This window comes from Taudactylus pleione, unplaced genomic scaffold (genome assembly GCF_031769625.1).
Source record: "Taudactylus pleione unplaced genomic scaffold, aTauple2 ptg000587l, whole genome shotgun sequence".
Taxonomy (NCBI): domain Eukaryota; kingdom Metazoa; phylum Chordata; class Amphibia; order Anura; family Myobatrachidae; genus Taudactylus; species Taudactylus pleione.
In genome coordinates, this window is record NW_028284989.1 from 4,580 (window position 1) to 29,386 (window position 24,807).

Below are 24,807 nucleotides of genomic sequence, written 5' to 3' on the forward strand. Positions count from 1 at the left end.
TTACCTAATTTATATTCACCATATTATGCATGGAGTGCTGGGAGTGTTTGTTTAATACTGTACTACTAATAGAGCTTATCAACTTGCCAAGCACATTTTTGGAATGTGTAGTTCATATTTCAACTGTGTTGTGAAATAGTAGGTAAGTACTACAGACTTTACAGATGGCAGAAATATTACATTACTCTGACTAATTAACACTGTACCCAGCAGTTCGTCATAAAAATGTAGGTGGCCAAACAAATAACTTGGACTGGTATTTAGTTTACTCTGTCCTGGGCACAAATTATTGCCTTAATATATACAATGATAAAGCTTTTGTTCCACCCCTCTTTTGTTTGATCTGAATAACAATAAATAGTTTGTAACCTTTAGACAAAAAGAGTGTCTTCCCAGCTAAAAAGTTATTTTCAGTGTCCTGACACCCCCATTTTGTAACAAACATACCAACTTTATCTTCATTGGACGTACACCCCAAAAATCATTATATTATCTCCAAACACAAAAAGTTGCATAAAATCAAGATTTTCTACATTTGATATTTTTGACGTTTAACTAATCTCTGGGACCTTTTATTTTGTATTACTGCTACAGTACTTAGCATTGTGTGCTGATCAAATGTTTGTTTCACAAACAAAGTAGCACTGATCAGAGCCACAGAGGGCTAAACAGGGTCTGGGTACTGGAGTGTGTTATCAAATTTCGGACCGTACTGCCCCTGGCCCATCTCGACGCCCCTGGCACTGATCCATTCATTGTACCCCTAACCAATAGTTACTATGGAAATAAAATAAAAAACAATGACCCTGTATCTTTATTAATAAATATTAGTGAACCTATATCATTACTAAGAAATAATAGTTCCTCCAGTGGCTTGGAGAACAAACTTGCCAACGATATAAGATGGTCTCAAATCCACCAACAATCCTCTTCTCAATAAATTTCTCCCTTGATGTCACAAAACAGAAGATGAGCTCAGTTTCTTTACTTTCATGGTTCTTAATTTACTTTTCTTTTCCGTAAAACTCCTTCAAAGTTCTTAGCTTGAACACAGATTAAAAAAAGTTGGAAAGTGCCAGATCTTATTCTTTTTTTTTTCAACATGTTACCATAAATCATCAGTGACTGGGACGAATTGCAACCAGGGTTGACCCTTTTACACAAATATATTTGATGTTTGATCCGCATATTATCGGGTCCAAATGCTTGACCTGGCTATTGGCTTTTCTGTTTGAAGGGGGGTACAGGTTGGGACCTGCAAAAAAACCCATGCATCAAATGCCAGGTAAAAGCCAGATTTTTTAAGTTTTTCTGTGTGAAAGTGGTATACATTATAGGTTTTTGTTTATATGTTAATGCATTAATAATTAGATTCATTTTATTGAAACCACTTATGGATATTTATTTTAAATATCATATATTTTCAATATTATCAATATTTATTATCTGTGGACTTTTTAACAGCAGTACACACATCAAGTGCACTTTTGTATTAATGTAATACAACCAGATATGAGGACTATTATCCATGTATCACACATAGGGGGAGATGTACCAAGCCTTGGAGAGAGATAAAGTGGAGAAAGATAAAATACCAACCAATCAGCTCCAAATTCAGTTTACAGGCTGTGTTTGAATAATGACAGTTAGGATCTGATTGGTTGATAGTTTATCTCTCTCCACGTTATCACTTGCCAAGGCTTAGTACATCTTGTCACCTTGTGGCCTAGGATCAGCTGTTACTCACCTCAGTGCCGGCTTTCCTTGAAAGTGATGAGCTGAGGATTATACCTGGGGTCTGCTAGGACATCCATGTGGTTGCTTCGTGATGTGGTTTCTGCGGTTACCGTCATGGACGCAACCATGACAGTCTATTTTCACCTGGCTAACCATTTACCCAATAGTAGCATTGGTTGCGGTCAGCTGACAGTGTCCTCCAATGGACTGCTACCTTAGGGTACATAACTGAGCTCTGGCCAACAGGAATTTGCCTGTACAACGTCGTTACTTCCAGTGTTAACTTGCTGTTGCAGCTTTCCAGGTTCCAAGCTCTGTTGACTTGTTCCTAGTGTTTTCCACGGTGTGTGTACTCAGAACGTTTTCTGAGTACAATCCATTAAGAGTCATCTTCTGTGCTAGCTCCGTGGCTGAATTTTTAGCGTGTGTACTGAGTTCATCATTCAAGTACCATCTTGTGATACCATTCTCCTGTGCTGCATCTGAAGCCACAGTATGTGTATTTAGTACATCATTCAAGTACCATCTCGTGATGCCATTCTCCTGTGTCAGTGCTGCATCTAAAGCCACAGTGTGTGTGCTTAGTACATCATCCAAGTACCCGCTCATTATACCATCTCCTGTGCCAGCATTGCGACTGAAACCACTAAGTGTGTTCGCTGAACATCACTTCAGTACAATCCTCCAATATCTTTTTCCTGTGTATGCCCTGTGGTGGTGTTCTTCCATTTTTTCCCACTTGTGCGGGATACTTGACCAAAGGGCCGCGACCTGCCGACTGGGTGCAGCTTAAGCCCAAATCCCACTTGGAGCGGTCATTGGTGAACACCTCCCAGTAGGTTAGACTCTGCGCCTTTGGTCAGGTCTCGCCAACATTCGGTACTGGTGGATGATGAAGTCACTAATCCAGGCCCCTCTCCTACTGTTCCCTCCTCAACCTGGGTTCACGTCTTCCAATCCTGTGGAAGAGCATCACCTTAGCCAGAGCATGACACATCTGCCTCATAGTATATAGTTAAAGTAAGTAGGTTGACACAGTTGTTGAGTTTGTGTAACTGTGTTTGATGGAGGCACGCAGCGGGGAGCTAGCAAAAAATTTAGTGGAAGAATACCAGACCCTGGGAGGGATGTACTAAAGGTAAAAATGCGGTAAAACCCCGAAAATGCAGTTTTCTGGGGTTTTACTGCACTCCCCAAATGTACTAAGCACCTGGAATGCGATGCATTCTGGTGCTTTGCCCCACCAGGTAACGCCACCTTCAGGTGGCATTACCCAATAGAAGCCTATGGGCTTCTTATTCGGGATGCTCCTGGCTGGGAGGGATCTGATCCCTTCCATGAACCCCCGTGGCCCATGGCCTTCTGCGCATGTACAGAAGGATGCTAGAGGGACTCTTGGGTGTTGGCGGCATCGCAAAGGACAGCTTTTATCGGGAGAGCTGTCCTTTGCGAAATTCTTGGTACATACCACGGTAATGAACCGCGTTATGTAGCCGAAGACAAGCAGGATGTACCACATCACGGAAGCGATGCTTAGTACATGCCGCTCCCTGATGCAAAGGTCTGTTTAAAACTCAGAAGGCATAAGAGAGTCGGAGATAAAGTACCAGCCAATCAGCACCTAACTGCCAGGTCACAGGCTGTGTTTAAAAAATGACAGTTAGGAGCTGGTTGGTTGGTACGTTATCTTCGTTCACTTTATCTCCATCCAAGGCCTAGTAAATAGACCCCACTAATTAATATGTTGTTGCCACTATAGTTTCCTATATAAAATTAACCATATTTCACTACAAGTATTATATGAAATATATTTGGCAAGAGATTAATTTACCTACAGTACATTGAAATTCTAGAACTTGCAATAGCCAGCACGGAACAAACTCATCTACTGTACTCAATAAATAATGAGGCTAATATGGGATTAACATGTAAATTATATCTATTTCACACAATACAAGATCTTTTACATTCTATTTGCATTACTAATGCAGAGCATAAAATAGCCAATCAGTTATTATTCACAGTGTTTAATATATCTAGAGCATAATAGGCAAAAAATCCACATTAAAGGTGAAAAGTTCACTAATTAAACATTACATAGCATTTAAGTAAACTCAAATATAATTGTTTGAAAATTTGTAATCTGTAATATAATCTATTGGTAAATGTCATTATTGTCCCTGATGTTTGTTATGCATACAGGTACCAGCTGATCTAATCATTCAGGGATATCTGTTACAACACTAAATCATTATTGGCAGGGCTGGCATTTAGTCTGTGGTATAAAAACAAACCACTGGCACTGACTTCACACAGAACTGTGAAGAGCCTGGGAAATACTTTGTATTTAGACCATACACATTAGGAGAAAAACAGGTAACAACTGACAAAACCAGATTGCATAGGAAATACTTATGGTGTAGACATGTTTCCTAGCTTTTGTTTTCCTTCATAAGATAACAATTAAGCACTAAGCTGAAGTATAGTTAAACTATAGATATTGTACATTTATGGAAACTGTGATACAATGTATGGGGTTATTAGATTTGGATACTCTAGTTAACTATTTTTATGTTGTAGTAAACCATTTATTTTATTTGTTTGCTGAGTTTTGTTGTGTTTTCTTAATTAATTTATCATTTCTGTTTTCACCTGACTAACCATTTACCCAATTGTAGCGCTGGTTGCGGTCAGCTGACAGTGTCCTCCAATGGACTGCTACCTTAGGGTATATAACTGAGCTCTGGCCAACAGGAAGTTTCCTGTACAATGTCGTTACTTCCAGTGTTAGCTTGCTGTTGCAGCATTCCAGGTTCCAAGCTCTGTTCCTTCTAGTGACTTTTTCCTAGTGTTTTCCATGGTGTGTGTACTCAGAATGTCTTCTGAGTACAATCCATTAAAAGTCATCTTCTGTGCTAGCTCTGTGACTGCATTTTTAGCGTGTGTACTGAGTTCATCATTCAAGTACCATCTTGTGATACCATTCTCATGTGCTGCATCTGAAGCCACAGTGTGTGTACTTAGTACATCATTCAAGTCCCATCTTGTGATACCATTCTCCTGTGTCAGTGCTGCATCTAAAGCCACAGTGTGTGTACTTAGTACATCATCCAAGTACCCGCTCATTATACCATCTCCTGTGCCAGCATTGTGACTGAAACCACTTATAAGCCTTTTACACCAGAGCTAAAACCCGGGTTTTTGAAGGGTTAACCTGGGCAGCCCCCTGGTGTAAAAGGGGAGAGGGTTGGATTGCCGGGTCGAGTAACCCAGCAATCCAACCCAGGTAACTAGCAGGGTTTAACACGGGCGTAGCCCGTGAAACCCTGCTGTGAGAACAGCGCACTCCGGGTCACGATGACCTGGAGTGCGCTGCTAGCCGGCCGATTTGTCCGGCTTCAGTGGCGATTGGAGATGATGTCATCTCCAAGCAACCACTTTCACTCTGGAAAAGCCGGGTCTATGCAGACCCGACTCCGGAATATCCTGAGTCGGCGCCGGCAAAATTCCAGGTCTGATCCTGATAGAAACTTTGTTCCAACTCCGGGTCAGACCCGGAATTTAGGTGGAAAAGGGGTATAAGTGTGTTCTCTGTACAACACTTCAGTACAATCCTCCAATATCCTTTTCCTGTGTGTGCCCTGTGGTAGTGTTCTTCCATTTTTTTCCACTTGTGCTGGATACTTGACCAAAGGGCTGTGACCTGCCGAATGGGTGCAGCTTAAGCCAAAATCCACTTGGAGCAGTCATTGGTGAACACCTCCCAGTAGGTTAGACTCTGCACCTATGGTCAGGTCTCGCCAACATTCGGTACTGATGGATGAGGAAGACACTAATCCAGGCCCCTCTCCTCCTGTTCCCTCCTCAACCCGGGTCTACATCTTCCTATCCCGTGGCAGAGCATCACCTTAGCCAGAGCATGACACGTCTGCCCTATAGTATATAGTTAAAGTAAGTAGGTTGACACAGTTCTTGAGTTTGTGTAACTGTGTTTGATGGAGGCACGCAGTGGGGAGCTAGCATAAATTTTAGTGCAAGAATACCAGACCGTGGGAGGGATGTACTAAAGGTAAAAATTTGGTAAAACCCCCGAAAATGCAGTTTTCTGGGGTTTTACTGCATTACCCGAATGTACTAAGCACCTGGAATGCGATGCATTCTGGTGCTTTGCCCCAATAGGTAACGCCACCTTTAGGTGGCATTACCCAATAGAAGCCTATGGGCTTCTTATTCGAGAAGCTCCAGGCTGGGAGGGATCGGATCCCTCCCATGAGTCCCCGCGGCCCGTGGCCTTCTGTGCATGCGCAGAAGGATGCCAGAGGGACTTCTGGGTGTTGGCTGCATCGCAACGGACAGCTTTTATCGGGAGAGCTGTCCTTTGTGAAATTCTTGGTATATACCGCGGTATGTACCCAAAGACAAGCGGGATGTACCACATCGTGAAAGCGATGCTTAGTACATGCCGCCCCCTGATGCAAAGGTCTGTTTAAAACTAAGAAGGCTTAAGAGAGTCGGAGATAAAGTAGCAGCCAATCAGCACCTAACTGCCAGGTCACAGGCTGTGTTTGAAAAATGACAGTTAGGAGCTAGTTGGTTGGTACGTTATCTTCGTTCACTTATCTCCATCCAAGGCTTGTAAATAGAACCCACTGATTAATATGTTGTTGCCACTATATTATTATTATCATCGTTTATTTATATGGCGCCACAAGTGTTCCGCAGCGCCTTACAAGGCACATAACCAAAAAGTGACTTACAGTAAAATACAATACAATGAAGGACAAGGATATTTATAATATACATTGATACATAGGTGGCCATAACACCCAATTAAGCAACAAAAAAGCATAGACACCAAGTGTTAGGTGTCCTAGTGGTGAGTAAGAAGTAGATGAATATAAAGTAAGGAGAAGCACAAGAGATAGTTTCCTATATAAAATTAACAATATTTCACTACAAGTATTATATGAACTGTATTTGGCAAGAGATTAATTTACCTACAGTACATTGAAATTCTAGAACTTGCAATAGCCAGCACAGAATAAACTCATCTACTGTACTCAATAAATAATGAGGCTAATATGGGATTAACATGTAAATTATATCTATTTCACACAATACAAGATCTTTTACATTCTATTTGCATTACTAATGTGGCTCCTAAAATAGCCAATCAGTTCTTATTCAAAGTGTTTAATGTATCTAGAGCATAATAGGCAAAAAATCTACATTAAAGGTGAAAAGTTCACTAATTAAACATTACATAACATTTAAGTAAACTCAAATATAATTGTTTGAAAATTTGTAATCTGTAATATAATCTATTAGTAAATGTCATTATTGTCCCTGATGTTTGTTATGCATACAGGTACCAGCTGAACTGATCATTCTGGGACATCTGTTACAACACTAAATCATTATTGGCAGGGCTGGCATTTAGTCTGTGGTATATAAACAAACCACTGGCACTGACTTCACACAGAACTGTGAAGAGCCTGGGAAATACTTTGTATTTAGACCATACACATTAGGAGAAAAACAGGTAACAACTGACAAAACCAGATTGCATAGGCAATACTTATGGTGTAGACATGTTTCCTAGCTTTTGTTTTCTTCATAAGATAACAATTAAGCACTAAGCTGTAGTATAGTTAAACTATAGATGTTGTACATTTATGGAAACTGATACAATGTATGGGGTTATTACATTTGGATACTCTAGTTAACTATTTACATGTTCTAGTAAACCATTTATTGTATGTTTGTTGTGTTTTGTTGTGTGTTTTAATGAATTTATAATTTGCTGACCTGATTTTTTGTTGTTAGAGATATTTGTCTCTAACAACACCAGCAAATGGAGGCCATTTATTTAATGCTGTAGAGAATATAGAAGTTTGGGGTAAATTTACTAAGATGGGAGTTCTATTTAAGAAGTGATGTTGCCCATAACAACTCCCATCTTAGTAAATGTACCCCTTTAAGTGTGTTCAAACAGAGTTGTTGTGCCTACAAAGAATAATAAATATTATAAATAATATATTTTTGTACAGTACAGGTTCCGCAATACGGAATATTTTAAGCATGCTTGAGATAATGAAACCTTTGATATTTTTTAATGTTCAATATACACAAACTTTGTTTAAGGCACACATTTATTAAAAATATTGTATAAAATTACCTTCAGGTTCTGTGTATAAGGTGTATATGAAACATAAATGAATTTCATGTATGTATGCAAACTTTGTTTGAGCCACTAAATTATTGAAAATATTGTATAACATTACCTGCAGGCTGTGTGTATAAGGTGTATATAACACATACAGTAAAAGCATTCTGTGTTTAGATTTGGGTCCCATTTCCAAGATATTTCATTATGGTATGCAAGTATTCCAATATACAGAATATTCCGATATCCAAAATACCCCTGGTCCCAAGCATTTTGGATATGGGAGACTCAACCTGTATCTAGATGGCGGATACAAACAGACTCTATTGTGTGACAATGTGCTTGAAGTTAACCCTAAAATGAGTAAAATCCCATAATTTGTATACATGTTTACCAGTAGATACTTTAAGATTGGTTGGGTACGGGATGCCGGTGCTCGGGATCCCGGGGGTCTGAATCTAGACATCGGCATCCCTACAGGGTTAGGATATCATCACCTGTCAGTAAGTATCCTAACTGCCTCCCTGTTCCTACCCCTACCCCTAATCCTCCCTCCCCGCTGTCTAAACCTAACCCTCCTCTCTAGTGCCTAAACCTAACCTCTCCCCCTCCACCTTACTCCTAACCCTCTCCTCCTAGTTCCTAACCCTCCTCCTAGTGCCTAAACCTAAGCTCTCCCCCCTCCACCTTACTCCTAACCTTCTCCTCCTAGCGCCTAACTTTCCACCTAGTGCCTAACCCTAAGCTCTCCCCCCTCCACCTTACTCCTAACCTTCTCCTCCTAGCGCCTAACTTTCCACCTAGTGCCTAACCCTAAGCTCTCCCCTCCACCTTACTCCTAACCCTCTTCTCCTAGCGTCTAACCCTCCTCCTAGTGTCTACCCCCTAACCTTTCCACCCTCCACCTAACTCCTAACCCTCTCCTCCTAGCACCTGACCCTCCTCCCTAGTGCCTAAACCTAACCTCTCCCCCTCCACCTTACTCCTAACCCTCTCCTCATAGCACCTAACCCTCCTCCTAGTGCCTAACCCTGACCCCTAACCTTCCCCCTAACCCCACTACTTACTGTTGGGATGCCGATGCCAGGATAATGACTACATCCCTTTAAGACTTTAAATGTTTGTCTACTACAAAAAATATTCTATTCTCACTATGGGACTGATGTTGAGTTAAATGTAGACTTGTTTTCATTGCATATCTTGCATGTTTTTGCTTGGTATATAAATAAGGGTTTGGGGAGGTGGGAGAAGAATTGATTTAACAGGAATATATAATTTATGAGAAGGATCAGTATACAAAAGATGTAAGCAGAAGGTGCACCCTATGAGTAAACTGTATGTATCAAAAAGGAAAGAGAAAAGAGAAAGACTCTATATAAGGGGCACACTCCTATTGTAATGAAGATTAGCAGAATTAAAACTCTAAATTTTATTGATATTCATTAAAATTAAAATAAAGGAAGAAAAAATGGCTAAGATCACCTATCAGGTTAATTATTAAACAAAACAAACAATCAAACAATTCTCCAATCATAGGAGATCCACTGAGATATTCAGGACTACTAAAATAATAAGCATTTTTCTCTAAATCTTTGATTTTATTTTAATATTTCGCCTAATTTTTGGACAATGCTCTTTATTAAGAAATATAAATATAAGTTTATGTTTTAAGGTTTTTCCTGAGAATAATTCTGATATAAAAGTACATTGACCCGACAAGTGCACCAGACATCAATCTTGTCTTTTCTTCTTGTTGATTTAATGAAAACTAACCCTCCCCCTAGTGCCTAACCCTAACCCCTAATGCATCTGGTGCCACTTAGCACTGTCATAGACTCTCCATAGTGGTTCAATATACACAATGGGATGATCCCATTACCTGATTGGTCACATCCCTTTAGAGTACCAGGGTCTAGAAGTTGTTATGACATCCTTGATGCATCACTATTTAGTTAGCAAATAGTATTTTTAAATACTTCTGGGGTGTGTGGGGAACATGTGTCCCACTCAATAGTATAAGTGGTGGAGTCACCAGATATACATATGAGGGATAATTATCTAAAATAAATTCCTCAATCTGTAAATAGTAATTATTTATATATTAAAAGCATTGTAGTTGGGATGATAAATAGAGAAGCAAATCTTATGTACTAAATATGTATGTATTTTATGCAGGAGCATGGAGCTACGTGTACTGTTGTTGGTGTTCATCACAGGATCTGTTGCACAGCAAGGTACGGTATGTTTTAGTTGCACTCTGTAGGTAGAGCATTGGTAGAGTTTTGATTTAGAGTTGTACACAAGTCCACTTTGTAGTTGGATATCGTGATTTTTAGCAAATGTGCATGTGATGGGGCGAGCATACGCAACATTGAGCCGCATCTTCCCTTGTGGCTGAATGGGTATAGCAGTGCAGCAATTATGAAAAATAAGTTAAAATAAACCCACTTACCAAAATAAAAGATGCGGCAATAGAAAGACACTGGAAAGTTTGGCTGTTAGGTAACTTCCACGGCATGTGTTGCTGAGTGATAAACATTAATGTAGTGTTTTTGTCCCCTAGATTTTTACAGCAAAGCTTTATCTCCCCAAAATTGTCTTTAACAGCTTATGGAGTCTGTAAAACTGAGATTAAGGAGCCATTATAAAAGTTAGTGTTTGTTTACGATTCTAGACTAAACTTTTCAGGCACCTACAGTATTGCCTATTCCACAGGTTCTCAAACTCGGTCCTCAGGACCCCAAACAGTGCATGTTTTTCAGGTCTCCACACAGAATTACAAGTGAAATAATTAGCTCCACCTGTGGATCTTTAAAAGTGTGTCAGTAAGTAATGACTACACCTGTGCACCTGCTGGGTGACCTGGAAAACGTGACCTGTGTGGGGTCCTGAGGACAGAGTTTGAGAACCTCTGGCCTAGTCTCTCCAGAAAACCAGGAAATGACAATACCTTCCTTATCTTCTCAAAGCCACCAGGCTGGAAACACATCCATGGCATCAGACACTCTGACAGTGGAGTCCTCCAACTTTGCATCAATGAAAATCTCTGCTAGGTACCAGGAAAATGTTTGCTTTTAATTCTAAACAAGTATTATATTGAGGAAGGATCGGGACTCATTTGGGGATAAGTTTTGTCTTTACCCAATCTATAGATTGTAAGCTTGCGAGCAGGGCCCTCTTACCTTTATGTCTGTCTCTTACAACCCAGTCTTGTTCTATTAATGTTATCTCAAATTGTAAAGCGCAACGGAATATGCTGCGCTAGATAAGAAACTGTTAATAAATAAAATAATAAATAATATGCGAGCAGTTAGCATATGAAGGTTGCAACCTTACTTGTGGCTGAGGCAGAAGGAGGGGGTTGGGAGGGATCTGTAATGGAGCAGAGGGGCTGGCGCTGCCTCCTGAGCTCAGCAGCTGCTGGAAGAGTAGCTTCCTGCAGCCACCAGTAGGTGTTTCTGACACAGTCACATGAGATGCAACTGTGTCAGGGAAAGCCTAGCGTGGCATGGTGGAATCTTATGCAACCACACCAGGCAAGAGGACCATAATTATTTATTAACAGTTATATATATAGCAGCTACATATTCTGCAGCACCTTACAGAGTATTTATTTATCAATAATTCACATCAATCCCTGCCCAGAGAGAAGGCTTTAAACTCCAAACAGGCACAATAAGCAAGGGCTAATGTGTTTGCCCCAGGAAAGAATCTTCTGATACTATTGATTTCTCCTGGTAGCATATTACTAACAAAATGTCAGGGTTCTATTCTAATAATTCTTAGAGTAAAGCTAGGTACACACTGGAGCGGCGAGCAGTCGTTCTGACAACGAATGCCCATCAACAGTGATTGTGCAACCACACTGGACGACTTTAATGAACGATGTAACAATCACCGTTATGTCATTCATTAACAATGCATTGGCCGCTGGTGATATCGCTAGGTTTGATGTGCAGCACAACAAATCTGGTGACAAATCGCTAGCGCCCGCGGGAGCATGCAAACATGCGTACACACTGAGCGATGTAGGCAATATGTCGTTACGAAACGGCATATCATCCTGGCATCACTCTAGTGTGTACCTAGCTTAAGAATTGTAATTTATGAAATTTGCCAGACAGATACAGTACAAGAAGGGGAAAACAGATTTATCATGTGAGTCTATTGAACTCTTGGAAAAACAGGAGACATTGTTTGCTCAACCTGTTGAGGGGGGAGGGAATTATATCAGTCCTCAAGTATCTATTCATGTTTTGCCAAGGGCTCAGGTTGTGGGTGACTTTTCATTAACCTTAGACCATAAAAATTCTCTAAAATCCCTGGTGGCTGACTCATGTATATATTTGGATGCTCTGGGGGGCATGAGTATGAAACAACATAACATTGTTATGCTTCAAATGCCTTATAGGTGATTAGTTGGCCAGTGTAAATATGATATTAAAGAAGTGAAAGAAAGTTTGACATTAGGGGTAAAAGAACAATCCAATCAAAAATAGTGTTACTCTAATATGTTGGTTGCTAATGCTGTTGATAGTCTTAGTTTTTGCATGGATTTTATATAGGTGAATGCAGTCTGAAAGTTTTATTCACATCCCATGCCCAGAGCGGATGAACTTCTAGGGCTAAATTTACTAAAGTGAGAGTTTTTAGAAGTTAGTTTTAGAAGAGATGTTGCCCACAGCAACCAATCAGATTCTACTTAACATTTAACTAGCAACCTCTAGAAGATAATAGCAAGAATCTGATTGGTTGCTATGGGCAACATCTCTTCTAAAACTCACTTCTAAAAATTCTCACTTTAGTAACTTTAACCCCTAGTCATAAACTCTTCCCTTGAAAAGTTTGTTACTGTCTTGTATGGGCATTGAAGACACTGCAGTATTGTTATTTTCCATAAAAGATGGTAATCCAAGACTCATAAGATGGTACCTGTCCCTCTAGCCAATTTTCTTTTAAGTACATCACCGGCAGGGACAACTTCATCTTAATTGGGATTTTATATCCTGAGTTTTATATAAAGCTTATATCTGCGATGCTCCTATAAGTAATGTGAAAAAGATGGCCTGCTTTTAGAGATATAACATCCAACATTTCTCCATAAAACCTTATGCTTGATATAGTGTTATGTCTAATGTGTCCCTGGTGCCCGATGGATATGTATCAGTATAGACCAGTTTGTCCTCAAATGCCAAAATTACAGGTAAAATATGTAAATGATTTATTCAGCAAAACTCAAATATATTCACATACAAAAAGGCTGAGTACAGCAAGAACACATAATAAAAATACATATGTAGTAATACCACAATATATTGTTAATATCACTCTATAGGGTATATTATCACAATGCAGTCACATCAAGTATCTCTATGAAGTGAACTCCTTTGAAGTAAATGCTTTCTTAGAATTGATAGCTAGTATGATAGTGCAGTTCATAAAAATGGACTCCAGTATAAGCCGTGTGTATACCTAAAAGGTGCTTCTTCCTTAGATGGTGAATGATTAATTAAAGTCAAAGCATGGGTTGGGTGTACACCTCAGCTTTTTCCTTATGCATATAGATTACCTGTTATGAGCATAGCGATCGATCTCAGTAGTCTTCTGCAGCCCAAGCCTTAGTGCCTCAGCACTGTGAATCCCGTTCTTTAGCTGTACCCTGGTGCTCCTCCATAATGCATCTTTTGCCATGTGCCAGTAGCTGCATGACCTGGGAGAAGGCAGACTTGCTTCTAGTTTTGGCTGTGATTGGCTGCTCACTGGTGGGTATGTGGTGGTGGTGGCATGTAATACCTATGCATTTCGCCTTATCAGGAGATTCCTCAGGCTCATTGGGCTGTATTTTTGCTAGTTCTTAAATTACATACATTTTGTTGCTGTGGAAACCCGCTGCTTTAATGGTTCTTCCTGTCCTAGCAGGCACAAAAATGGTTATATAGCTATGGAAACCTGCTGTTTTAATAGTTCTGCCAGTCTCTTGCTGCAGGCTTAATAACAGTGGCTATTGGTACGATGACGGAGAAAGCAATCGCCCAAAATTTAGGATGATCAAACATATACTATATATAAAAAGACCAAAACCCCCTAGATTCAGAAAATAACAGCAACACAGAATGGACGAATAGCGCAATGGAGAGCTTCAAAAGTAGACTGGAAAGTCGTAAAAAATCAATGTGAGAAAGGAATCCACAAACAAACAGGGCATCTCCAGACCAGACGAGAGAATAGAAAATCCTGAAAAATATTTGGAAGTTTTTTTAGACCTATCAAAAGGCCAATTGTAGGATACTGTACCTCAAAAGATTTAGACATATGCCAAAGGGAAACAAAAGACATAGAGGAAGAGTAAAATGAGGAGCGATCAAAGTTAGGAGCATGGCCAAAACAGCAGAAGAGAGAACCAATGGGAATATTCCACCTAAGCAACACCACTCTAAATAAGGCACAAATATGCTTGTTAAATAAATGACTTAAGTCTGCACCCAGTAACAGAATGAATACATTTGATACATATCAGTCTGCACAAATTTATTAGAAGACTTAAGCTTAAAAAATATTTTGCACAAAACCAGTCTAGCATGTCTAATATGGTAACAAATAAGTTTGAGTATTATCACACACAATTAAATGAATACTCTAATTTCTACAATACTGTAGCCATTTAAAAGTACCATTTATAGAAACATTTTAAAAAATGGTTGAAAAACATTTAGAGGAATTTTCAAAGAACAAACCCATAAAGGAACAACCTATCTAAGGACATAGAAAAGCCATAAATAAATTACAGAAAACAACACCAGCCAATAAGGGCAGAGGCTTGGTTATCATGTAAAAAGATTGACTGAAGGAACCTTTTAGGTTCTGACACAACCAATGAAAAGTTGAACTGTGACCCAACCACTACCTAACAAACATAAATGACACATCTTCTAAATACAGCACTGTACATAGGTATCCTAAATAAAAAAGAGTATGAATACATTGAAATGTTGAACACAGTATTACATGTATTTTATTGGTTACCAATGATTCATAAGGTTGCAGGAAACCCTCCTGGGAGACCAATTATCTCTGGGATTAATTCCCTCAATACTAAGTTAACAGTGCATATAGATCAATTTTTTCAACCATTGGTTATTAAACAAAAAAGTTTCATCCAAAACACCATGCACATCCTTCACATCTTAGAGGAAAAAGAATGGAAGAGTCACTATATTTTGTGCACATGTGACATCACTTCTCTCTACAGCATTATAGACCATGAAGCTGGATGCAAATCTATCAACAGCATACTTATGGAAAGTAAAAGTATTCCAGGAAAACAAATCAATTTTCTTGTTGAAGCCATAAGTTTCATCTTGTAGCATAATTTATTCTGATTTGAAAATGCATTCCACAAGCAAATATGGGGAACTGCTATGGGCACAAACTTTGCACAAGGTTATGCAAATCTATTTATGGCCAATTATGAAAATAATCATATCTGGAATAACAACCCCTTCATGGACAAAATCGTAAATTAGGAGATTTATCAATGATATCTTCTTCACATGAGTAGGATGTAAGAAATAGCTATAATAATTTATCTAATACATTAACAGAAATACACTTAACCTCCAAATGAAGTGAAGAAAAAGTCATTTTTTGGATCTGGAGATCTACATTGAGAATAACAAGCTAGAAACCAATATCCATTGCAAAAGAATAGATTGCAAACACTGTATACACAGGTCCAGCAAGCACCATTTAAATTGGTTGTCCAACGGAATTGTTCACAGACTAATGAATACAAATGAGGAACAGAACACAGAACAAGACTACAACTCAACATTAAAACACTGGAATAGACCAACAATATCAAAAGAAAAGCATTGCTTGCTTCTAAGGACAAGTTTAAGGATATTAAAATAAAAGAAGTTAACGAAGATAAAAATATATAATTAAGCTTCATTGCATAATATAATAGTGAATCAAAATGATTAGAAAGCATCCTCAAAAGGTTGACAAACTCATATAATTTATTTCCAAAACACCACACATTATATACAAAAAAAACAAATAATTTAAAATCCAAGCTTGTTAGTAGTACAATTGCACCAAAAAACAATGAAGGACTCCACAGTATAGTTAAAAGAAAACAAAAAAGGTTGATATTATTGTACAGAATTCATAGGCTCTAAAATAACAAAAGAAAATAACTGCAAGTCTAAAACTAATTCTAAATCAAATAAAATTGGTAACACAAACTGCATTAAAGACAAAATCCTATATGATAGCAAGGGAATAGGGAATATTTTTTTTGTTGGAAGGCCCTTGTGATGACTATGCCCTCACAAATTATGATATTGTATGATGTGTGATGTTCTGTCATTTTATATTCCATATAAACATGGTGTGTCAATTGCTATTCAGTGTGCAGGTTGGGAAGGACTGAGTTTAACAAAAGGTGAATCGTAAATAAAGTGGATGGCTAGCAGATAACAAAATAATGTATGTCCCTCACAGTGTGAGGTCATGTGAGGTCATGTGTGAACAACTAGCCCTCTCCATTTTTATGATCCCAGAAGTCAGTGTCCTAGATCATAATCCCAGAAACAGACCTATTTTTTACTTCACTGTCCTACCTCTAAAGACTCTTGTTATGCTATAGAGGCTGAGATAAGGATTCTGGTATTTACTATAGGTCTGGAAGGGGGAAGTTGAAGAGTGAGTTATATTGTCACATATCTTTAAAGTAGGGACCCTGTCAGTTTGGCCAGGTAACCCTGTATTGGAAATCTATTGATCTCAAACCCTGCTGACCTGATAGGGAGACCCTGTTAAGTATGAACAAAGAATTAGGTATGTATAAAAAGGAATACCATCCAGCATTCAATGTTCACTCCTTGGGGTTCAGACACAAGTTCTGGGAGTGCATCAGGATATTCCTGTGGGTGAGATCCCCCACCCCATCAGCAGAGCTAAGAACTTTATTGTGAGTTGTCTTAGGGACTCTGAATTATTTCTCTCTTTTATTTTTTAAGAAAATATTTGCATTATAATCTTTGTCATTTTATTAATATTTTTGTAACTAAGCCTTGAAAATATTTTTTGGATGAAACACATTTAATCTAGCATATTCTCCGTGATTCTTGTTGAACTTGCGTGCCTGGATAGGCCCATGCTACATATTTGTGTGTAATTTGAATGTGATTTATTATTAATCTGTTGGGAGATCGCAGACCTCTGGAAAACAGTCTGCGTGGTGGCAGAAGAACCGTGTATTTTGGTAAGTGACCGCGGTGCACCGGCATCACAACCAGCTGATCCAGATTGTTGTATCTGTGAGTCAGTCCGGGTTCATGACAAATTTATGGCCTACAATATGTAGGAAGTACCACTAGGGCTCTCAGTATTAGAATAGTGGAACACATTTGCAACATTAAAAATGGATTAGGCACACATAGGGGTGACAGTTTTTAGAAGTGGAGGTGTTGCCCATAGCAACCAATCAGATTGTATTTAACATTTAAATAGCACCTTCTAGAAGATAATAGCTAAAATCTGATTGGATGCTATATCTCCGCTACTAAAAACTCTCACTTTAGTAAATTTACCTCATAGTGTCTCACACACTCCTGTGAAGTCTACAACAAAGATCCATGTGGCTTGAAATTCATGGGTACAATAAAACAAATATTTACATGGAGAGAGGATGATTACATTGCAAGTGGATTTACAATGTGTACACCATTGTAGACAAATGGTTAAATATAGATTTTTACCTAGGTATTTTTCTGTGATTAGCAATGAAACTTTCTGCATTGCATAATATATCCTTTCTCTGCAATACATATACAAACTCTGCTTGATACATAGCAAATAAATGATTTATTGTCAGATGATATATCCAACAAGCATTATACAATACAGAGGTTTCAATGCCAAAATGTTGGATTTAGTGTTATTAAAAAGTATATAGCTTTATTTACAAAGATAATGCACTGCAACTCGCACTAGTGATTTTTTTCTTCACAGGATATACACAAACTCTGATTAATACATACAGCATATACATTATGCACCAAAGATTGTTTTATGCCATCATTTTTTAAATATTTGTTATTAAAAGTTTATTGTTTCATTTATAAGGTGAATGCAGCGCAAAGCTTACCAAAACCACTGTTACTTAGCCTGCAGTAGAGACGGGCAGAACCATTACAACAGCAGGTTTCCATTGCTACAAAAGTCTGCTATTTAAGAGTTAGCAGACAGCACAGCCCTATGACCCTTAGGATGCCCCTGATAAGACTAAATGCGTAGGTCTTACATGGCCTCCACTGCACACCCACCAGTGAGCAGTCAATCACAACCCAAACCCTGAATCAAGTCTGTCTACTTATGGGACATGCAGCCACCAGCGCCTGGCAAAAGACACACAGTGGAGGACTACCAGGTCACAGCTAAAGAAAGGGACTCACAGAGCTGAAGCACTAAGGCTTCAGCTGCAGAAGAACTACTGAGATCGAGTACTATGCTCATAGCAGGTAATCTATATGCATAAGACCAGCCCATGCTTTGACTTTAATTAATCATTCACTTGTAAGGATAAAGCACATTTACATGCACAACCGGCTTATACTGAAGCCTGATTTTATGAACTGCACTTTCAAACCAGCTATATATGCTAAAGAAGCATTTACTCCCAGAGACAATGGAGGCACCTGCCTCCGGGCACCAAGCCCTGAAGGGGCTCCTCTATCTATAGCATGTGCAGCATCACTTGTGTGGTTCACAGAGGAAAATGAGTGCGACCGCTGATCGTCCCCTGCAGCTCTGCAGTGGTGCACCCGCTGCTGCTGCAGTGTTGATCGGCTCTGTACCGAGAGCCCGGCGAAAACCTGCAATAGGGAACAGGAAAGCTCCCACCTGATACGCCTCAGCCTGTGCTGCAGAAAGCGACAGCGCACCCTCCACTGCTGCTGGACAGTGAGCTGGGACCTGAGACACCAATCTGATCTCCTATCCCAGGGACCACCGGTACAGAGAGCCACCGGTAACCGCTGATCCTGCCTCACAACAAACAGTGGCTCAGCAGCATATGCTGCTGCAGAGTCGGCTGTAACTCGGTAAGTCTGTCGGACTTTGACCCACTAACAGTTGCCACATAGCGTACCTGGAGACCTGGAACAAAATTTGCATATCAGGTGTAATTGTATATGAGCGTCTGTGCCTGATATATCGCAGCCAAGGCTAATCTTGTAAAAGCCACAGCAAAACGCACATCAGTGTTCTGCTTTGTGTCCGATACCTTATGTACAAATTGTAATTACTCATATATATGTTTGTACCTATGCACTAACTTTAGGAGAACTATCCCTGGGTCTTGATACTGCAGCTCCAAATCAGGCACAGACTCTCATACACAATTATACCTGATATGTGAATTATCATACACCTCTAGACCTTTGTATCCTACTGTATTCATACATTATATTCTAGAGCCTCCCATCAGAGGTGGTAGAGGCTAAGACAGTAGATCATTTAAACATGCTTGGGATAGGCATAAGAATATTCTTACAAAGAACTGAGGATCCCATAGGGTTGAGGTTACCAAAAGATAAAAAAGGGCAGACTAAATGGGCTAAGTGGTTCTTATCTGCCATCAAATTCTATGTTTCTATTTAAGTGTGATTGCGTGGTTATTATATATTTATACATATATACACAAACACCATATTTGTTTTCCCTTATTTTTTTTCGGGGGGGGGGGTGCCAAACTCTCCGGGCAACTGAGATGAACTTACGCCCCTGCTATGTGGTATGCCACCCACTCCTTACCTGGCCATCTTGCCACCCACTCTTTATCTGGCCTAGTCCATGCATCGGGGCCACATTACTCACCAGGACACCGGCTGGCTTCTCTCTACACATCAGGCAGTACAGGCCGCCGAGGCTCTGCAGTGGGGCCCAGTTGAAAACAGCCCGGCACCTTCTTCTATGTGACCACAGCAGGCTATTTTATTTTGCTTCATTTGGTTATTGACTAGAGTGGTTGTGCCTAGCGCTAACCTTATGGCTCTCTGTCAGTCTCTATTGGTAGTGTGTTGTAGTGTCAAGAACCAGATATAACAGGTATGGCGAATAAAAAAGTGGATATTTATTGAATATGATAAATGCGTAAAAAGGAGTCTTCTTGCTCTTACTAAAAGTATTAATGTTCAAATATATGTCTCCAGGTGTAACCAAAAGTCACAGTTCCTGGGTCCTGGCTATAGTGGGTGAGTGAGAGGGCTCCTTTAGGGTGCCTCTTTCCGTAGATCGCCTATTGGTTACTACGTGCCCCTATGCCAGACTAAAATTGTCCTTCATCCAGGAGTGTCTCCTGGTAGGTGAAACTCCACCTATAAATGGGTAGCAGGTAATGTCAGGTAACCCCTTTTAAGGGGGTCCCTTTCCGTAAGGCACTTGTGCCTACGTCTCCCTTGTAAATAATGATGTAAGTGTCTACCCATGGCTGTAAATGGGATAAGCAGTTTGTAGGTCCAAAAAATTTGGTTATTGACATGTTGTGGCCCTTGCAAATTTAGAATGATCATTTGCTTCTGTTTAAATAATATTGTACTTTTATTTGCCCTTTCCTGATATTGCCACCTATAGTACTCTCTCCTATCTGCTGTATCATGGTTGCCACCTCAACTGTTGTTTTTTCTCTTTTCTCTGCAATTTCCCACTACATATTACACATCTATGACTTACTCATCCTGGTCACAGTAACCTATGTAGTGCACCCTAGATGGCTGCCTCGCCGGTACTGTCAAGAGCAGGATGAGTTATAATAATCTCTGCAAGTGAGGAAACAAAATGGCTGCCACACTCTTTTTAGTATGTCCATGGTCTCTGTATTTCATGCACAGCTAAACTTCTAAATTGTGTTCATAGTTTTTGCAATGTATTATGTTCATTATATCTGTTAAGCGCCTTGAGTCCTATTGGAAAAAGATCTCTATATAATAATAATAATAATAATAATAATAATAATAATTATGATAATAATAATAATTATGTTTATTATTATGTTTATTATTATTATTATTATATTATTATTATTATTATTATTATTATGCTGTAATCCTGCTATACCATTTTTTTCCTATGCTGTGATACTATGCTGATACTGCTATGCTATAATAGTACTATGCTGCAATACTGCCAATAATGTTATACCACTATGCTGCTAAGCTGATGCTGTAACACTGCCTTGGTGCTGCTGAAATACCAATGTGCTGCCGTGACTAGTTAATAAAGTAGCAAATTGTCTATTTATGAAACTTGAAACTACCTCGCTATGCCACATTAAAATGTTGTACCTACTATATGAATGCCTCCTCCTAACAAATGGTTCTGAATATAGCTATCTTGGATCAGGGCCGGTTCTAGGGGTGTTCGACCAGTGCGGTCGCACAGGGGTGACACCCATAGAGGGCACACCCCTCCCCAACATCCCTATTTCAGCGGGACGGTACTGTTCCACCCATGGACCGAAGTGGCCCGTGGATGGTCAAATCGGGAGGTTGGGGACCTCCACCGCCGCAGCTGTGCGGTGGTGCCAGACCCCGAAGTCTGAATGGGCGGTGACGGGAGGGGGCTGGGGGAAGCCCAGCTAGTGAGGCTCCCCCCAGCCTGATGTTATTTGGAGGCGTGCCATGTTGTGGGCACACCCTCAAATAATGTCAAGTAGGGGGCGTGGCGTATGGTAATTAGGCCATGCCCCCATTTTCTGTCTGGGTGCCCAATGAAGAGCCGGCACAGGGTGCTCCGACCCCTGGAGCCGGCCCTGTCTGAGATAGCCTGATAAATTTGGCTAATATTTTTCTTTCTGGAACCTAAATGATTTATCTTGTAATATGTAATTATAGAAATGTTTATGTTGTTAATAATAATATAATTACACATAACAGGTTTAACAACATTGGCGTAAATATCCTCTCTTCTGTTCCTTTCCTTTTTCTGGTGTTTTGTTTTTGTTACAGTGTGTGGAAATACAAGTGTTCATGGGCCTTGTGCTGTGCCATACTCTGGGGCTGAATCAGCATTGCAAGCTAGTCCAATGCTGAACACCGATTCCCAACTATCGGGAATCTGCATGTGTGCAGGACCCATTCTTTGAATGTTCAGAATGGGTCCTGCGTGATTGCATGCAGCTCATGCTATGCCTCTGCCTGATTGGTGTTCCCAGAAATGGCGGTGTGTCGGCCCCATTTTGCAGGAGTGACAAAGCCAGGGGCTGGATCCAAGGACGCAGTTTCCTAGCATTGCAAGCTGGCCAGCCTGGTAAGCTGAGGCTTGCTCAGCTGGCTGGCACCATCCAACATTGCATTCTCAGTCACTGTGCTGGGATCACAAATGCAGCAGGGGGGTGTCAAAGAAACTTCTTGCGTGCAGCTTTGCAGTTCCGTCATCTGCTGAATTAGCTCCTCTACACTGATATTCACATAAAGAGACAATGTTTTTTCACTGCACATGCATCTGAGTCTCACCGCTCATGCATCCCAGTCTTGTCTGTACAGAGCCGCAGTACAGATTTGGATGCAAGGTAGCAGAGATGCAAGGGGCAATACTTTCCAGTGACTAGGAGTTAACAGGCAGTAATGTGCGGTGAGGTCAATGGCTGGAAAGGCATACATGGAGATCAGTGCTGGGAGCCTGTATCACCCCCTACTCACTGTAACTCTCCCCTCACTAGACTAAGCTTCAGTGTCCATTGATTCTCCTACCTGCATCACTGTGTCTTCTCTTGCTACTGACTCAGCTCTGATCTCTAAACACTGCAGGGCACTTCCTGGTCACATGACACATCCAAGTTGTCCATCAATGCTCAAGGCATGCCCCTTCATACTCAGAAGCATGCCGCTATTAGCTCTCTTTCTGTGCAGCTTACTGCCCAAGGTGTGGTCCCACCCACAGCTCTGCAAGCATTGTCTGACTATACTGAAGTGAGGCTGAGCTGTTTCCGCCTCATCTCTCGTCTCCCTGCAGTCCCAGGGAGTTACACAAAACTGGTGAGTATTAACTATAAAAATTATTACAATAAACAAGATGTTTATAAGTTATAAATATCTTCTTTGTATTATTCTAATAATTTTTATATCAAATCTCCAGAGTATGACAGGGGAGGTTCTGAGCCTCCTCTGACTGTATGGCCCTGGTAACAGGAGGGTGGATAAAAGATGCTCGGAGTTGTTGCATGTAATGGGAGTGTTACTTGCACGATGCTGAGAGCGGTTGTGTACAGAGACACACAGTCGATCACATAGGAGGTCATACTCAGACATAGTAACTGCATCTGCCACATACGGCTGGTGCACGTTTTAATGGTGGTCATAAAAATGCACCAGATGGCAATGTGGTGTCTATAGACACTGTGAGTGGGTCTCTCAGTCCTTGTACACCAGGGGCTTTGTAGTGACATTAGCATAAAGCCGCAGCTACGATGGCGGCAAAAGACACAAGGGTGGCCGCCACTGCATCTGACTCAGTATCTGGCCATATTTTCAGTGATGTGATTGTGGTCATATTGAATTAGCTATTTTAAACAAGAATTGTTATTTTACACTTACAGGGGTCTATTTACTAAGCAGTGTTAGGAGACAGAGTGAAAAGTGATAAGGTGTCAGCCAATCAGCTCCCAACTGTCATCTCACAGGCTGTTTGAAAATGACAGTTGGGAGCTGATTGGCTGGTGGTTTATCACTCTTCACTCTGTCTCCTAACACTGCTTAGTAAATAGACCCCTAGGTAACATACTGTAATGATAAAATAGAGATTAAAATATAATGGAATGTATCGGTGTACAGATGAAAGCATTGGTGTACAACTGTAATTATCTTTTTTTTCTAGATTTGGGCAGCAAAGTTTTCCTTTTCCCAAAACAAACAGCAACAGCACATGTGATCTTGAAGCCTGATATAGAGAAGCCATTGCAGAAAGTTACTCTTTGCCTGAGATCATACACGGAACTTTCAGGCGAATATGGTCTTTTTTCCTTGGCAATGTCTGGCTCAGGGAAGGACAACACTTTTCTTATCTATCCAAAACCACCTCAATACATTTCTGTGTATATAAACCAGGAGGATAACAGTATTAAGACAGACCCTGAACTTCTAGACTGGAAACTCACCTGTGTTACTTGGGATGCTGAAACTGGTGTGGTCCAGCTTTGGGTGAATGGAAAGCTCTACCCCAGAAGATATTCACGTAAAGGGTTTACTATCGATCCTAAAACATCTATCATTCTGGGACAGGAGCAGGACTCATTTGGGGGTGGGTTTGATATTAACCAGTCGTTTTCTGGAGAAATAAGTGATGTCAACATGTGGGATTATGTTTTGACACCAGAAGACATGCAAAAAGTATTGTCTGATGATCACAATGGAAATCTGATTAATTGGAGATCTCTAAATTTTGAGATTAAAGGGGATGTATTAGTTCAACCAAAGCTTCAATGTAAGCCTTGGGTGCACACATATAATGTATATTCTCTATGCCAAGAGGATAAGGTATACAACTGAAAACTAGATTATTCACTGACAATGATTAATTGTAACTAAAATTAAAAATTCAAATCATAATAAAGCCTATTAGAAAAACATAATGGCAAATACAATTTCATAATTACATTTTCTAAAAATATATTAAAATACTCGTTATTCGAATATTTGTTTTCAAATTAGGACATCACAAATCAAGTAGATTAAATGAATAAATAAATTTTAAAAAATAATTACATTCATTGATTAACTTTATGAAGATCAAAAACAAGAACACTATGAACAGGGAAGAGGAAAAAGATGATTTGAGGAACCAAGATAGGAAACTGTAAAGGAGGGAGGAACGGGAGATAAAAACCACGGAAGGAGACATAT

The 24,807-nt window shown here is 39.9% G+C and overlaps 1 protein-coding gene across 1 annotated transcript; it reads left to right on the plus strand.

Moving 5' to 3' along the window:
- The first annotated feature begins 7,227 nt into the window (after positions 1 to 7,227).
- On the plus strand, positions 7,228 to 24,507 carry LOC148481226 (C-reactive protein-like). Its single transcript, XM_088453754.1, has 3 exons — positions 7,228 to 7,279; positions 10,079 to 10,137; positions 23,783 to 24,507. The coding sequence occupies exons 2-3, from the start codon at positions 10,083 to 10,085 to the stop codon at positions 24,451 to 24,453; spliced, it is 726 nt and encodes a 241-aa protein (XP_088309880.1). The 5' UTR covers positions 7,228 to 7,279; positions 10,079 to 10,082; the 3' UTR covers positions 24,454 to 24,507.
- Positions 24,508 to 24,807: the final 300 nt, after the last annotated feature.

Excerpts from the sequence above, each read along its gene's own strand:
- LOC148481226 (XM_088453754.1), top strand. The coding sequence starts at position 10,083 with ATGGAGCTACGTGTACTGTTGTTGGTGTTCATCACAGGATCTGTTGCA. Across the intron at positions 10,138-23,782 it reads AGGATCTGTTGCACAGCAAG|ATTTGGGCAGCAAAGTTTTC; the intron begins GTACGGTATGTT and ends TTTTTTTTCTAG.